Source organism: Zootoca vivipara, chromosome 6 (genome assembly GCF_963506605.1).
Source record: "Zootoca vivipara chromosome 6, rZooViv1.1, whole genome shotgun sequence".
Classification (NCBI taxonomy): domain Eukaryota; kingdom Metazoa; phylum Chordata; class Lepidosauria; order Squamata; family Lacertidae; genus Zootoca; species Zootoca vivipara.
Genome location: NC_083281.1, coordinates 9,901,253 through 9,918,991, shown reverse-complemented (window position 1 = coordinate 9,918,991; position 17,739 = coordinate 9,901,253). Strand labels below are relative to the sequence as shown.

The following is a 17,739-nucleotide window of genomic DNA, read 5'->3' as shown; positions in this document are numbered from 1 at the left end:
ATCATAGAGTTGGAAGAGACCACAAGGGCCATCCAGTCCAACCTCCCTGCCAAGCAGGAACACCATCAAAGCTTTCTTGACATATGCCTGTCAAGCCTCTGCTTAAAGACCTCCAAAGAAGGAGACTCCACCACACTCCTTGGCAGCAAATTCCACTGCCAAACAGCTCTTACTGTCAGGAAGTTCTTCCTAATATTTAGGTGGAATCTTCTTTCTTGTAGTTTGAATCCATTGTTCCGTGTCCGCTTCTCTGGAGCAGCAGAAAACAACCCAGCACATTGCTGTGCGCGCCAAAAATGTGGGGCTCTCTTCCATCTCTTATGCGGCTTTTCACCATCCTACCCTCGTCCCCCTCGTCTCTTGGATAGAACAGCATTTGAGGGGCCACTAGGAAGGAAAGTTTTAGGGTGAGGCAGAGCACGTCAGATTCATAGAGTCAAAGAATTGTGGAGTTGGAAGGGAACCCCATGGGTCATCTAGTCCAGCCTCCTGCAACAAGATAGGTGACAAAAAGGATCCCTTCACAAAAAGAAAGCTATTCTGCATATGTCCAGGGGCAACTTTGGCAGTGGAATTTGCTGCCAAGGAGTGTGGTGGAGTCTCCTTCTTTGGAGGTCTTTAAGCAGAGGCTTGACAGGCATATGTCAAGAATGCTTTGATGGTGTTTCCTGCTTGGCAGGGGGTTGGACTGGGTGGCCCTTGTGGTCTCTTCCAACTCTATGATTCTATGACTTACTTCGATTCGTACGCTAGACTTCTGCAGCCTAGAATAGCATTAGCTTTTGGTTGTTGCTGTATCACCCTGTTGACTCATGTTCAGCTTGTGGTCTGCCAAGACCCCGAGATCCTTTTCACATGCACTGCTAGTAAGCCAGGTGCCCCCCCCCAGTCTTATATTTGTGCAGCTGGTTCTGACAGTAAGAACTGTTCAGCAGTGGAATTTGCTACCAAGGAGTGTGGTGGACTGGGTGGCCCTTGTGGTCTCTTCCAATTCTATGAGTCTTTGATTCTAAGATCATATATATATATATATATATATATATATATATATATATATATATATATGAGGTGGAGGGGAGAGACTGATTCATGGCAAAAGACTCTGCACATGCTCAGGGGAAGCCCACAATGCCAAGGATTGAGAGCGGCATTCCTGACAAAGCAATGGGAAATAATGCAATGCATCCGGCTTGAAGATAAACAGGGGCAATCACTTTGTCCCTGAACCAGAGACGGCACCCAGCTCCATTGGCTCAACCTTTGAATACCTCATTTAGTTATTTATTAGTGCATGATTTGCAGGCCTGCCTTCTCCTAAGAGCCCTGAGACGTTTGCAAGTGAGGAATCTGCCCTCCCCGTGCTTTATTCCTCCCGCAGGAACAACCTGTGCTGTTTACTTCAACTGCTGAGTTGAGAGTCAACTTGATAGTCTTCTAGAGACTGTGCTCTGAAATGGGCCCCACCGCTATCTGCACCAAATCCGCCCCCCCCCCGGTGGCAGCTGAGCTTCAGAGGGAACTGGGGGGGGGGGGTGTCCTCTTCTAGTGAGTCCACCCCTTCCCTTCCACCACTCAATGCAGGAATCTCGCAATTCCTGAAAAACGTGGGCAGAGGAAGGCGGACACAGGACTGGCGCTTCCCATTTTGCCACTTGAGCCAAATTGGAAATGTGTCGTCGTCGTCGTCGTCCCCCCGGCTGCTGCCCCCTCACTGCTGCCCTGCTGCCGTCTCTGTGCCTCTCTTACCTCTGTGAAGCACCACCAGCAGTTTCTGGTGAAATCCACCCCTACCCCCCCAATTCTCACAAGTGCAATCCTCATGCACTTGTGAGATCTCGTGAGATTTTGGCGAGATTTCACCCAAAACCGCTGTGGTTAGAAATAGTGGGCTGGGCGACCAAGATGATGGAGCTTCAGACAGTGCTTTTTTTTCTGGGGGTACTCACACCGCTAAACATTTTGTGAATCTTTGTACTTTTGTCCATTTACTGTATTTATTTTCCCCGATTTGAACTATAAAATGGTGATCTTCTTGAGTCAAAATGAGAGTACCCCTAAACGCTTTTTTAAAGAAAAAAAAAGCACTGGAGTCAGGAAACCAAGCCTGATGAGGAACGGTTGAAGGTGTTGCGTTTGTTTAGCCTGGAGAAGAGGAGATATGAGTGCCATCTTCAAGGGCCGTCCCGTGGAAGAGGGAGCAAGCTTGTTTTTGGCTGCTCTGAAAGGTAGAAGAAGAAGAGTTTGGATTTGATATCCCACTTTATCACTACCTGAAGGAGTCTCAAAGCGGCTAACATTCTCCTTTCCCTTCCTCCCCCACAACAAACACTCTGTGATGTGAGTGAGGCTGAGAGACTTCAGAGAAGTGTGACTAGCCCAAGGTCACCCAGCAGCTGCATATGGAGGAGCGGAGACGCGAACCCGGCTCCCCAGATTACGAGTCTACCACTCTTAACGACTACACCACACTGGCTCTCGAACCAATGGATTCAAACCAAGGTAGGGCTTGAACCAATGGATTCAAATGATAAAGAAGGAGATTCTGACCGAACATTAGGAAGAACTTTCTGACAGGAAGAGCTGTTCAACAGCGGAACGGACTCCCTTGGAAAGTGATGGACTCTCCTTCCTTAACCAGACGTTCGATGGCCCTCTGCCCGGGCTTCTTTAGCCGCAATTCCTGCCTTGTCCAGCTTGACAAAACCCTTCTTGAACTGTGGTGCCCGGAACTGGACATATAGAAGACAGTGGTGGCGTCAATTTGGCCCAACCAGCCTCTCGACTCAAGCAGCCCCTGAGGGTGGAAATCAAATAGTAAATAAAGACGAGGAGGACGGATATCTCTTAAGCGGGGAGAGGCCATGGCACACCCACCCCGAGGAGCTTCCTCTGCAGCTCATGTGTGTCCACCAAAGCTTTGCTGTTGCACAGAGAACCCGTAATTGCTCTGATGGGCCGAGCCTCCCCCCTGCTGCCCACTTCTTCTCACTTCCTGCGGCTGGGTGATGCTAATGTGGCATAATGGCCCTTGTCATCCGTTAAGGGCTCCTCTGCAGAGAGATGAGCTCTGGCAGCGAGGACGCGGCCGCTTGGTAGTGCTGCAGTGTCCGATAGGCGGAGGAGATCCTTCTGGCCCGCTTGTCAGCGGCGAGGCAAAGCGCCGTGGTGTACCGAGGGCCAGTGATGCGGCTGAAGCTGGCAATTGTCACCCATCCCTCTCTGTGACTCTGGCAACGATGACTCCCTTCGGTCAGCATGGTTGTTGCTTGGCATTGATCTCCCGATAGGAGGGCAGCCCACATGTGAGAACGTAAGGAGAGCTTGGCTGCTGCATCCGACCATCTAATCCAGTGTCCTGTTCTCACAGTGGCCAGTCAGTTGCCCCAGTTGGAAATCCGTACACAGATGTGCAAACAGTGGAAACTCCACCAGCCTTATTTCGTATGCAGAGTGTGTGTCATCCGTGTGGATTGCCCCTTATTTCCAAGACTGTCATTGCCCCATAAGGGGGCTTATGGCTGAGCCCTCCCTTTCACAGCCTGATGCTCCCTCACTGTCACCATTTGCCCTCTCTGAAGCATCCCTCTGCCTTGTCTTCTCCCTCTAGCCGAGGTTAAGAATTGGAGCCAGGACCTCTGAACTTCATGCCGATCTTACTAGAAACTGCTCTCTGCCACTCTTTTGAGCTAAATGCGTGTTCATTCATTTTAAAAATGTCGGTTTAAAGTGTTGCTATATCTTCCTATATACATTGAAATGTGATGCTGTCGTCACGCTGCAGTGCATGTGGCTGCTGATAGCTTATGTCAGGTGTAAAGGCAGGAGGGGGCAGTCAGGTGAGAGAGGAAGGTGGGGTTGCAAAAGGTGGGTGGAGTAAGTGAGGTTGGGGAGTGCCGTGAACAGGTGTGGCAGTTCAGAACAGGTATGGACCCTGAGATCATCTTCTGAGGCCCTCCTTCATGTGCCTCCTCCTCGAGAGGTCCAGAGGGTGGCAATATGAGAACGGGGCCTTCTCTGCAGTGGCTCCCCATCTGTGGAATGCTCTTCCCGGGGAAGTTTGCCTGGCGCCTGCATTGCACACCTTTAGGAACCTGTCAAAAATGTTCCTTTTTAACCAGGCCTTTGGTTGATCTCTCTGACATCCTATAACCTTTTAAAATGTGTGTTTTTTTGTGGGCAGCGGGCTATTGGGTTGTTTTTATTTTTTATTATGTATTTGTTGGTTTTATATCTTGATTTTATTCTGTGAACCACCCTGAGACCCCTGGGTATAGGGTGGTATATAAATTCTATTAATAAGAATAAGGGTGAGGGTGAGGATAATGCACTTTGAAAGGCAGCATATGCATTCAACAATAATATATATATTCTAAAAACAAAGAAACACATTTTCTAGACCTGTTCTACCCTACTGAGCCGGACTGTAATGTTTCCCAGCATAGGATTATCTTCAACTGAGCTCTACAAAGAGTAAAAAGGTAAAGGGACCCCTGACCATTAGGTCCAGTTGTGACCGACTCTGGGGTTGCGGCGCTCATCTCGCTCTATTGGCCGAGGGAACCGGCGTACAGCTTCCAGGTCATGTGGCCAGCATGACAAAGCTGCTTCTGGCGACCCAGAGCAGCGCACGGAAACGCCGTTTGCCTTCCCGCCGGAACTGTACCTATTTATCTACTTGCACTTTGACGTGCTTTCGAACTTCTAGGTTGGCAGGAGCTGGGACCGAGCAACGGGAGCTCACCCCATTGTGTGGATTCGAACTGCCGACCTTCTGATCGGAAAGCCCTAGGTTCTGTGGTTTAGACCACAACGCCACCCAAGTTAGTCACGACCACTTGTTTCAATGGATCTACTCTTGGTTCAACTAATGATGGCTACGGGGGGGGGGGGGATAATAAGCCAGTTCAAAATAATATAGAAACGGCTTCAACTCACAAGAAAGGAAATTCTGACAAAACACCTGGGAGAGCTTTCTGACAGCAAGAATTGTCTGACAGTGGAATGGACTCCTTCGGGAGGTGGTGGACTCTCCTAAATTGGAGGTTTATAAGCAGTGGTTTTGTCCTGGATGCTTGAGTTGAGATTCCTGAGTTGCAGGGAGACCCTCGTGGGTCCCTTCCAACTCTACAGTTCTATGAAAACACATTTAGAGCCAGCAATTAAAATACAGTCTGCCCTGAGAAAGGGCCCAGTGGTCAGCAATGCCTGCCCCTCAGTTTCCAAATGCTTGTCTGAACAGGAAGGTCTTGCAAGGCAATGGAGTGATAGCAAGGAGGGAGCCAGTCTGACCTCTCTTGGGAAGGAATCCCACAATAGGGGAGCAGCCACAGAAAAGGCTCTGTCTCTCTCTCTCGTGCGTCACCACTAGTGAAGTCGATGGGACCGAGAGAAGGTGCTTACTGAAGGATCTTAGCACCTGGGCAGGCTTGGGTAGGGAGATACGATCTTCCATGTGGCCTGGCCCGTATGGGGCTTTACAGATCATAGCCGAAACTTGAATCCCCTGGAAACAGACCAGTAGCCAGTGAAGGCAGGGGAGTAACTTGTAACTGGCTTCAGTCGGCAGTCTGGCTGCAGCATTCTGGACCAGCTGAAACAGCGTTTTCCAAAAGCAGAGCCATGTAGATCACACCACGGTTGTCCAACCTTGAATAGCAACTGCTGTTTCTTGTTGAGGTGTTCCTTTTCTGGAGGCAGCGGTGGGTGGACTGGGGTCTGCTAGCAGCTACCGTTTCTTTGGCCGACGAATGGAGGGGCTGGTTGGGCCCCACCCTGGTGTGATGTTCTTCCCGAGAGGCAAGGAGTTCAACATTCCAGAGGCCACCTAGCCAAAGGCAAAAGCTCTCTTTCCCGACTCTGCAGTCCCGAGCCGCGTTGGGGCAGGCTGCAATTGTGTGTTCGTAGGATTGTGTCGTGCGATGGCCTCCCGACAGTGAACGGAGCAGTGAATCTTTCATGCTCATTTAAATCATTTACGGCTGGAGCTGGCTTAAACCACGAGCGCTGCATAAATCATTGTGGGGAAAGGGGCGAGGGTTGCTGGGTTCGGGGGCGCACGAGGGTGTGACACCACGCGGAAGACGCATTTATATGCTCCCTCCCCTGGCTTTGGCCAGCTTTCTCTCAACTTGTGTGAACTCGGTGGTCTGGTTCACCCCGCTGTTCCAAAGTGGAAGTGGATCCCCAACGGGATCACTTGGGCCACATCTGCACCATGCATTCACAGCGCATGGCTTCCCCCAAAGGATCTTGGGACCTGCATAGGAATCCGAGAATCATAGAGTTGGATGAGAACCCGAGGGTCATCTAGACCAACCCCCTGCAATGCAGGAATCTCAACTAAGGCATCCATGACAGATGGCCGTCCAATCTCTGCTTAAAAACCTCCAAGGATATAGAGTCCACCGCTTCTCGTGGGAGTCCGTTCCACTGCCAAACAGCTCTTACTGTCAGAAAGTTCTTCCTAATGTTTAGTTGGAATCTCCTTTCTTGAAGCTTGAAGCCATGGGTTCGGGTCCTACCCTCCAGAGCGGGTGAAAACAAGCTTGCTCCAACTTCCATGTGGCAGCGCTTTAGATATCTGAAGATGGCTCTCATATCTCCTCTCAGTCTCCTCTTTTCCAGGCTTAACATACCCAACTTTCTGAACTGTTCCTCATAAGGATTGGTTTCCAGAACCCTGATCATGTTGGTCGCCCTCCTCTGCTTATGTCCCAACTTGTCAATATCCTTCTTAAACTGCGGTTCCAGGTGTGGTCTGACCAAGGCAGAATAGAGTGCTCCTATGACTTCCTTCGATTCGGACACTAGACTTCTGCAGCCTAGAATAGCATTAGCTTTTGATTGTTGCTGTATCACCCTGTTGACTCATGTTCAGCTTGTGGTCCGCCAAGACCCCGAGATCCTTTTCACATGTACTGCTAGTAAGCCAGGTGTCCCCCCATCTTATATTTGTGCAGCTGGTTCTTCCTGCCTAAGTGCAGAACCCGACATTTGTCCCTAAATGTTGTTTATTAAGGGGGCTGGAGTTGCAGCTCTGTGCAGAATCAATCAGCAACAGTCCCTGAGATTCTTTTTTTTGGGGGGGAGCCATGTGCTTTTAATGTATGCTACGTTAAGTCCAGTTGCGGACGACTCTAGGGTTGCGCGTTCATCTCGCTTTCAGGCCAAGGGAGCTGGCGTTTGTCCGCAGACAGCTTCCGGGTCATGTGGCCAGGATGACTAAGCCGCTTCTGGCGAATGCAGAGCAGCCATTTAGAAGTTCCCCATCACACTTTGAAGGTGGACCATTCAGACTGATCCCCCAGGGTGGAGCCGTTACGCCAGAACTGGGGCAAGGAACTATTGGGAGCAGGTGATTTCAGCCATGATTTAGCTTCACCACAACAGTCCAGGCATTGACAACTTCTAGTCTCCATTGCAATGTGGGGCTTCCCTCCAGCTTGGTTCCAGAAGATGCAGTTAGTGAAGGGTGCTGTGGTCTGATTAATGACAAGGTCCTCTCATCTTACGACACCTCTGCTCATAACATCCGTTCCGCCCTTGTGCGTAATCCATCTCTCGGAGTGACAGCACCTACAGATTAAGAACGTCTGGGACGCCCTTAGAAAATTATATGAAAATGATATATCGATGGTATCTTAACACCGAGTAAATTGGCAAAAAAAATGTATAAAACTAAATCAAATAAGTGTTGGAAATGTAAAGAGAAAGAAGGATCTTTTTAACATATGTGGTGGTCTTGTAGTAAGGTTAAAGCTTACTGGAAAATGATATATAATGAATTGAAAAGGATGTTTAAAATAACTTTTGTAAAAAACAACAACCCAAAAGCTTTCCTTTGGGGAATTATAGGGACAGAACTACCTAAACTGTATAGAAACTTATTCGTATATGCTACTACAACAGTAAGAATTAAAACACAGCCACATATATGAATGAGCTGGAATGGAATCCCTTTGTTGGGGAATTGTTGAGTTGGAAGCGGTCCCCAACGGTCATCTAGACCAACCCTCTACAACGCAGGAATCACAGCTAAGTGTTACAACTCTAGACTGGGTACATAGGAGTCTGCCTGAGTCAGGCCATTGACCCATCTAGCTCAGTACTGTCGACACTGACTGTCAGAGGCGGTCTGGCGTCTCAGGCAGACCTTCCCAAGTCCTGTCTGCCTGCAAAGGAAGTGCTTTACTGCTGAGCTACAGCCCATACCCTAAGCAAGATTCTAGTCCTCATGTTACCCTGTTTCTCATATTTTAAGACATACCCATAAAATAAGCCATAGCAGGATTTTTAAGCATTCAAGGAATATAAGCCATACCCCGAAAATAAGACATAGTGATAGGCGCAGCAGCAATGCCGGACGCGGCAGGAGGAGGAGGAGGAAAAAAATAAGACATCCCTTGAAAATAAGCCATAGTGTGTTTTTTTGAGGAATAAATAAATATAAGACATGTCTTATAATATGAGAAACACGGTACTACTGGTCTTGTAGTAGGGTTAAAGCTTACTGGTAAATGAAATATAATGAAATGAAAAGGATGTTTAAAATAACCTTTGCAAAACACACACACACACAAACCAGAAGCTTTCCTTTTGGGAATTATAGGGACAGAACTACCAAAACTGTATAGAAACTTATTCATGTATGCTACTATAGTGGCAAGGGACGCAGGTGGCGCTGTGGGTTAAACCACAGAGCCTAGGGCTTGCTGATCAGAAGGTCAGCGGTTCGAATCCCTGCGACAGGGTGAGCTCCCGTTGCTCGGTCCCAGCTCCTGCCAACCTAGCAGTTTGAAAGCACATCAAAGTGCAAGTAGATAAATAGGAACCGCTACAGTGGGAAGGTAAACGGTGTTTCCGTGCGCTGCTCTGGTTCGCCAGAAGCGGCTTAGTCTTGCTGGCCACATGACCTGGCGGCTTCCTCGGCCAATAATGCGAGATGAGCGCGCAACCCCAGAGTCGGTCACGATTGGACCTAATGGTCAGGGGTCCCTTTACCTTTACTATAGCGGCAAGAATGTTACTTGCCCCAAAATGTAAAGAAGCAGAAGTCCCAGCAAAGGAAGAATGGATACAAAAGGTTATGGAATATGCAGAAATGGTGAAACTTACCGGATAAGAATAAGAAATCAAGGCAACAGTTTATAAAAGAATGGAAATGGTTTATTGAATATTTACAGATAAATTGTAAACATTGGCAGGATTATTGTAACAACCTGCAGTTTTATAAGAGTATAGATTCAAAGTAGATGAATAAAAGAACAAATTAAGTGAATTTGGATATGCAGAAAATATTAAAAAAAAATAAAAAAATAAAAATAAAAATATTAAAAATAAATTTAAGCGACCGCAGAAAGAGGGGAAAGGAAGTCATGTTTTGAAATGTTAACATGATTGTAAAATTCGTGAAATGTATATATCTGAAAAGCAACAACATCATCATCATCATCATCATCATATAGGAAGCCCTGCTGGGTCAGGGCAATGGCCCACCCACTCCAGAATCCTGTTCTCACAGTGGCCAGCCAGATGCCAAGTGCAAGAGCCCTCCTCTCCTTTGGAACTCCCTGCTTATTGATATTAGGAAGCTGCCTTCCCGGTTCCGTTCCAAAGGTCTGTTAAAAGCTCTGCCTGGACCACGTCTTACCTACTTGTTTATAGCCGATTTTGATAAATATTTGACACGGTTTGCATGCCTTGCCACTTAGAGAAACACTATTCTCATTTTTTGATTTAGTGCTCTATGCATTTCGTTCAATAAACGCTGCCCTTTCCCCGCTGCCCTGACATTTCAACTGCAACAAGCCCTTAGGAAGAACTGGCTCAAGCTAGTATTTCAGAACCTGCACTGAGCGGCGTTGCTGGGTTTGGGGGGGGGGGCGGGGGCGGGAGAGGCAGGACCAGGGCGTGGCCTATCAATCATGTGACATATTCAGGGCGGAGCAAAGATTAAGGCCTTCCAGATGTTGCTGAATTAAAGCCCCTGACCCGCTGGGATGCTGGAGTGCAGAAACATCTGGAGGGCCAACGGTACCCCACCCCTAAGCAAAAATTCCAAAGCACGATTCTCGTGATCTCCCTGGAAGCAAAATGCTGGTTGATTCCCCTCCCCTCCCCTCTCCACCCGCTTTCCCTACTGGTTCTCCGTTCTCCCTTTCCATCCCTTCAGCGCCACACGTAGGCAAATCTTAAATAGCTGCGCGCGTGCGTACACACACACACGCGCGCACGCTGGATTCCCACTGCTGTCTCCAAAATAGAGGGAAGGCAGCGCCCCCCCCAAACCCGGAGAAGAGCCTGTTGCTACGGCAACCACAAATGTCAGGTTCCATGTGGCGCACGGTCGTTGCCATGGCAATGAACATTCTTTTCTTTTTTTCCTTAAAAATAAAAAAAATAAAAATCCAAGCAGAGTGACAGGGCTACCGAGATGGAGAGGACTGGGGGGGACGGGGACGGGGACGGACGGACCAGCGGACGACGGGTACCAGTCTGCAATGGTGTTGCTGGAGATGGGCTCGGTCCGGTCCAGGATGGAGGAGGCAGTGAGGGGCAGCAGAAAGGCCTTGCAATGCCAAAAACACAATGACTCTCCTTGGTTGTTTTGCCTTCTGGGGAGATGCCAGAGATTTCTTCCCTGAAACGAGGTGCTGACACAACCCACCAAACTCCCAAGTCCTGCCTTTAGTCCCAACCGAATTCCAGTCCTTGGAAGCAGGTGGCGGCGGCAGGGGAAAGCAGATTAAATTTTGACCCAGGCATGCGCACGCCACGCATGCACAGCGAAGCAAGGCCACCGGTGCGCAGCTCCCTGTCCTGCCCTTTGCACTGGCCTGCAGGGCTGGTTATCCCGCCGTAACTGCCACCAGATCCGACGTGAGAATAAAAGGCTGCAAAGTGGTTTGGTTTTGCTTCGGAGCCAGGTGCACAGATGTGAGGTAGCAATGCTTCTGAATACCAGGGAAGTGCAGGAGGGGAAGTGTTGCTCTTGTGCTCGGATCCTGCTTGCAGGTTTCCCAAAAGAAGCATCTGGTTGGCCCTTGCGGAAAGAGGATCGAATCCCCGTGATGGGGTGAGCTCCCGTTGCTCTGTCCCAGCTCCTGCCAACATAGCAGTTCAAAAGCACACCAGTGCAAGTAGATAAATAGGTACCGCTGCGGCGGGAAAGTAAACGGCATTTCCATGCCCTCTGCTTTCCATCACGGTGTCCCATTGTGCCAGAAGCAGTTTAGTCCTGCGGGCCACATGACCCGGAAAGCTGTCTGTGGGCAAACGCCGGCTCCCTCGGCCTGAAAGCGAGATGAGTGCCACAACCTCATAGTCACCTTTGACTGGACTTAACCATCCAGGGGTCCTTTACATTTACCTTTTTGTCATTCATGCAACATCTGGAGGGCGAAAGGTTCCCTTGAAGGTGTAGCTGGGTCAGGACCTCCACGGGAGCATTCTACGCTGCAACGATTTGGCCAGGCATAGGCAAACCTGGCCCTCCAGATGTTTTGGAGCTACAACTCCCAACATCCCTAGCTAACAGGACCAGTGGTCAGGGATGATGGTAGTTGTAGTCCCAAAACATCTGGATGGCCGCGTTTGCCTATGCCTGGATTTGGCTATATTATGTTGCTTGTTGCAATCACTCTCTTAGCATCCCCCTCCCTCCGTAGCACGACAGAGTGCTCAGAGCTTGGTTTGCTAACATTTGGCAACTCTCTTTCTCTCTTTCTCTCTCTCCAGATGGCGCGGCCAATCCAGGTAAAGCCGGCGGACAGCGAGAGCCGTGGAGGTAGTTGTCATCTCTCCTTGTTTGTTTTTGTCCCCTGCACCCACTCAACCCCTTGTCCTACCACCCTACTCAGGGAGGCCATTAAAAGTGAGCCCCCTTGTTGCTGTGGATAAAATCAAATATTAGCTCACAGTTCCTAGTGTTGTCCTCCCCTTAAAATCTCAAAAGCCACCTACCTCTGTAATCAAGAATGTTGGTGGTGGTGGGGAGACATATTAGGAAAACATATAAATGCAAGTTGTTGTTTTTTTACAATACGAAGGTGTATCAATAGATAGAACCACAGCATCATGAAATCATAAAGTTGCAAAGGAACCCAAGTGTTATCTAGTCCAGCCCTCTGCAATACAGGAATCACAGCTACAGATGACCGTCCAACCTCTATTTAAAAATACCCTCCAATGAACAAGAGCCCACCAATGTCTGAGGAAGTCTGCTCCATTGTTTGGCAGCTCTTGCCGTCAGAACGTTCTTCCTGATGTTTAGTCGATATCTCCTTTCTTGTCTCTTGAATCCGTTGGTTTGAGTCCTGCCCTCCAGAGCAGCAGAAAACAAGCTTGTTCCTTCTTCCATGGGGCAGCCCTTGAGATATTAGGAGGTGGCTATCATATCTCCTCTCAGTCTCCTCTTCTCCAGGCTAAACACACCCAGCTCCCTCAACCATTGCTCATAAGGCTTGGTTTCCAGACCCTTGATAATTTCAGTAACCCTCCTCTGCCCACCTTCCAGCTTGTCAACATCCTTCTTAAATTGTGGTGCCCAGAACTGGACACAGTATTCCAGGTGTGGTCTAACCAAGGCAGAACAGAGTGGGACTATGACTTCCCTTGATCTGGACACTAGACTTCTGTGGATGCAGCCTAGAATAGCATTAGCTCTTTTTGCTGCTGCATCACACAGTGGACTCTGGTTGAGCTTGTGGTCCACTAAATTAAAATCTTAGCAATAAGGATCTGTGCAAGACTGGAAAGTTAGGTGTAGAGCAGGGTTGTGGAAACCTCCCAGTGCAGCCCTCCAAGGGTGTGCATCTGGCCCTCATAACTCTTACCCAGGCCACAGCCCTCATGAGCCTTAGTTTTGCCTAATCGGAAAGTAGCCTTGAACTCTGGATCCTGTAAAGTACTACACTTGGGCAAAAAAAATAATGAAAGGCACAAATACAGGATGGGAGACACCTGGCTTGAGAGCAGTACATGTGAAAAGGACCTAGGAGTCTTGGTAGACAACAAACTTGACATGAGTCAGCAGTGTGATGCAGCAGCTAAAAAAGTCAATGCAATTCTGGGCTGCATCAAAAGGAGTATAGCGTCTAGATCAAGGGAAGTAATAGTACCACTGTATTCTGCTCTGGTCAGACCTCACCTGGAGTACTGTGTCCAGTTCTGGGCACCACAGTTCAAGAAGGATACTGACAAGCTGGAACGTGTCCAGAGGAGGGCAACCCAAATGGTCAAAGGCCTGGAAACGATGCCTTATGAGGAACGGCTTAGGGAGCTGGGTATGTTTAGCCTGGAGAAGAGAAGGTTAAGGGGTGATATGATAGCCATGTTCAAATCTATAAAAGGATGTCATATAGAGGAGGGAGAAAGGTTGTTTTCTGCTGCTCCAGAGAAGCGGACACGGAGTAATGGATTCAAAGAAAGACGATTCCACCTAAACATTAGGAAGAACTTCCTGACAGTAAGAGCTGTTCGACAGTGGAATTTGCTGCCAAGGAGTGTGGTGGAGTCTCCTTCTTTGGAGGTCTTTAAGCAGAGGCTTGACAGGCATATGTCAGGAATGCTTTGTTGGTGTTTCCTGCTTGGCAGGGGGTTGGACTGGATGGCCCTTGTGGTCTCTTCCAACCCTATGATTCTATGATTCTTGCTCGCCTGGGTGGAGGCTGGAGATCAGTGTCCGTCTGTGTGTAGAAACTAGCCTATTGTAGAAGGGTGAGATATGCTTTTGGAAGGCTGTCCAGAAACCTCTTGCTTTCTGATATAATCATCCCCTCTTTCTCTACCTGCTGCTTGTAATCTTATAAAACCTCCCACCACGTCCTATGCAAAATGCAGGGTCTGTTGCAAAGCATTTGCACACACAGGTTTTTTTTTCCGGTTAGGGGACTTTGCTAATAAAATAAATATATTTCTTCTCTTAGTATTCATCACACAAGCTTCAGCACAATCCTGTGATACGCATACCGCCTGGGATGATCATGCCTATATGTCTGATCTATATGCAAAAAACCCCAACAACAACCCTTGCATAGAGAAGGTTAGCATGTCAGGGCCCAGAGTCCTAGTTTAGCCCTCCCCCTGAAGAGCTAGTTGTCTAAGTGTAGGGCAGTGTCTGGTTTGCTTTATTTTTTTTTAAGAGAGAGGGAGTGGGAGCATTTAAACCTCTGGTACTTGACTTCATTCTGAATGCCTCCCTTAAATCACCCCCAACCCGAGCTCCAAGGATGGAAAGTTACAGAATTTCAGTAGATAATAAGATTTTGTTCCACTCTCCCAGCCGAATAGCACCCTCCAGCTTTGTTTCCCAAAGCTGGGGCTGAGCTTTACTGCCCCTGCAGCTGGAGGCTCTGCCCTTAAGCCAGGACCTTCAACAGCCTCAGATAGGTTCTGACCATCCCCCTCTACAGTTGGGGGGGGGGGCGGAGAAAGTGAACTCTCCTCTATCTCGCTCTCTCATTGTTGGAGTAGTGTTTCCATGGAAACCCATCATTTCCCAGAGGCTGCTGTAACTCAGGGCCAGATGGGCTTTTCGGATGTAAGAGGAAGGAGGAGGGGAAAGATGTGGGGAGTAACTCAGGATAAGACGATAAAGAGCATTTTAAAAGGGGGGGGGGGAGGCAGGGAGAAATGGCTGTGTTTGTTGTTAAATAAATTAGGTCATGCAGATAATCGGCCGCAAAACGCACCTTGGTTGGCTTATCCTCTTATGTGCGTAGCTGCACAAGTTGTAGCCAAGCTCAAGTTTGGAGCAGTGTGTGTGCTCACATCCGATCAGAGCTACTCGTTTGACTCTCTCCTCCCCTACGTAAGAACATCCCTGCTTCTGGATCAGGCCCAGGTGGATCAGGCCCATCTGTCTCGAGAGACAAGGGAGTGTGCCACCAGCAGCAAAATGACTTCATCAACTACGAACCACAAAAGCAGGGATCCCCTCCAAACCTGTGCCGAACTCATAGAATCGAAGCGTTGGAAGGGGCCACGAGGGGCATCTAAGTCCAACCCCCCCCCCCCGCGATGCAAGAATCTTTTGCCCAACGTGGGTCTCGAACCCACCACCCTGAGATTTAGAGCCGTATGCTCCGCCAGCTGAGCTATCCCATATTCCCTGCCGCAAGCAGCACCTGTGGATAAAAGGAAGTGCACATTGCTCGCCTTCATCACTTTGGCAGATTTTGAGCATGTCGAATGAGGTGCTCTTTCGATCACCAGGTTTGCTGACCAGGCAGGTGAATGTGGAGGCAAAAAGTTCTGTTGCACCAGAGAACATGGGTAGGCAAACTAAGGCCCCGGGGCCGGATCTGGCCCAATCGCCTTCTCAGTCTGGCCCGCGGGTGGTCTGGGAATCAGTGTGTTTTTACATGAGTAGAATGTATGCTTCTCTTTAAAATGTATATCTGGGTTATTTGTGGGGCATAGGAATTTGTTCACACACACACCCCAAAATATAGTCCGGCCCCCCCACAAGTTCTGAGGGACAGTGGACTGGCCCCCTGCTGAAAAAGTTTGCTGACCCCTGCACCAGAAGATTGTCAGAAATCTGGAGCTGATCCAAGTTGCTTTCTAAGGTCCTGGGGCGACCCCCCGTTTCCCATGAGATCTCAAGCGTTTTCATTCCAGGTGTCTGGCATTGCAGGATCACAAAATATCTCTCTGAAATCCTGGAGGATTCTTGATAGAGGACCTGTGGTGTTGGCCCTCGCTCATTTTGCAGCGTTTTGCGGCATGCAGAACTATTGTGAACGTCATAGGATCGGAGAATGTTGCGTCTTGGGATGATACCTGTGACACCCAGTTTCAGTTTCAATTACTCAGTTTTGGGGGGCGCTGTAAAACGTGGGGTTTTCGCTGCAAAATGCAACAAAGCTATTGCCAAACTTTGGCAGCAGTTCGAAGCAATTCAGACAATGTTTGGGTATGAACCCTGGCTTAATGTATCAATTACTCGGTTGGGGGGGGGCGCTGCAAAAGGTGGGATTTTTCGCTGCAAAATGCTGGAGAACGGTTGCAAAACTTTGGCACGGGTTGGAGCAGGACCCCAAATTTCATAGTAAACAAAGCTGGCCAAGTATATGGAGATCTTGGACTGCCTGGATGACAAGCCCCCCCCCCCCATTCTCCAAAGGGAACATACAAATATAAGAGGATCCTGCTGGTCCTGGATGAGGCCCATGGCCCACAGGGCCGTCTCAAGCACGTCAGGTGCCCGGGCGCTGTGGTGTGGAGATCTCTCTGGCGTCCCCGCCCCGCTCCGTTTCTTGCCGCAGCTGGTGGGCGGACGCAGGCGCGGTGCCCCCCTACCGAGCTGGCACCCTGGCACCCCGCACCACCCAGACTACCCCTAGAGCCGGCCCTGATGGCCCATCTACGCCAGCATCCTATTCTCACCATCAGATGCCTTTGCTGGAAAGCCCACAAGTGGGACATGATTCCCAGCAAGTGGTTTTCAGAGGCTCTTCCAGCTCCACCCTAAGTCTGTCTTCCCCGTGGCCAATTTTAGAGACAACTATTATGGGGCGCAGCGGGTGGCGCTGCGGGTTAAACCACAGAGCCTAGGGCTTGCTGATCAGAAGATCGGCAGTTTGAATCCCTGAGACGGGGTGAGCTCCCGTTGCTCGGTCCCAGCTCCTGCCAACCTAGCGCCGCAACCCCAGAATCGGTCACGACTGGACCTAATGGTCAGGGGTCCCTTTACCTTTACCTATTATGGGATGGGTACCATGAAAAAACCCTCACACCGAGCATTCCCTTCCCAGTCTTAAATTCAGTTCTTCACATTGCTGCAACAATTTGCAATTGTGTGTGTGTGTGTGTGTGTGTGTGTGTGTGTGTGTGTGTGTGTGTGTTTAAAATCCACATTTTCCCACCCAGGAGTTGAGCAAGCAGTTTCCCCGAACACAATGCTATGTCCTGTATGTTATCTTCAGTAATATACTATTCATTCTTACGCACCCCCATAAAATGCTTTTTTTGTGTAAACATTGCTTGGCTGGGGGGAACTGCATTGCAAAATGCAGATAAGCATGAATTTTGAAGGATCATAGAACCACGGAATTGTAGAGCGGGAAGGGCGCCCAGTTGTCATCTAGTCCAACCCCCTGCAGTGCAGGAACCACAGCTAAATAATCCCTGGCTGAGGACCACCCAACCTCTGTTGAAAAATCTCCAGTGAAGGAGAGTCCAAGGGAGCTCTTACTATCAGAAGGTTCTCGCTAACAATGGCATCTCCTTTCTTGCCATTTCCGCTGCATTTCCATCTGCATATTCTTGCGGAAAGTGCCAATTTGATAGTTCTGTTTCTGAATTGAATTTCTCACCCGTCCCTGTGATGCAGCTATTCTTCCTTTGGCCCCACCCAATGGCATAGCTGCCAAGTTTTCCCTTTTCTCACGAGGAAGCCTATTCAGCATAAGGGAAAATCCCTTTAAAAAAGGGATAACTTGGCAGCTATGCCCAATGGGGCTTGGGAGGAGACTCTGAATCATAGAATTGCAGAGTCGGAAGGGACCATGAGGAGCATCTAGTCCAACCCCCTGCAATGCAGGAATCATAGAATCATAGAGTTGGAAGAGACCACAAGGGCCATCCAGTCCAACCCCCTGCCAAGCAGGAAACACCATCAAAGCATTCCTGACATATGCCTGTCAAGCCTCCGCTTAAAGACCTCCAAAGAAGGAGACTCCACCACACTCCTTGGTAGCAAATTCCACTGCCGAACAGCTCTTACTGTCAGGAAGT

The 17,739-nt window shown here is 49.1% G+C and overlaps 1 protein-coding gene across 1 annotated transcript in view; it reads left to right on the top strand.

Moving 5' to 3' along the window:
• The window catches only part of CELF5 (CUGBP Elav-like family member 5), a 75,625-nt gene that overhangs the window by 35,656 nt on the left and 22,230 nt on the right, over positions 1–17,739 (top strand). Inside the window, exon 3 of the mRNA XM_035119376.2 lies at positions 11,737–11,785. Within this exon, the coding sequence (XP_034975267.1) occupies positions 11,737–11,785 (49 nt within the window). The remainder of the gene's footprint in view (positions 1–11,736; positions 11,786–17,739) is intronic.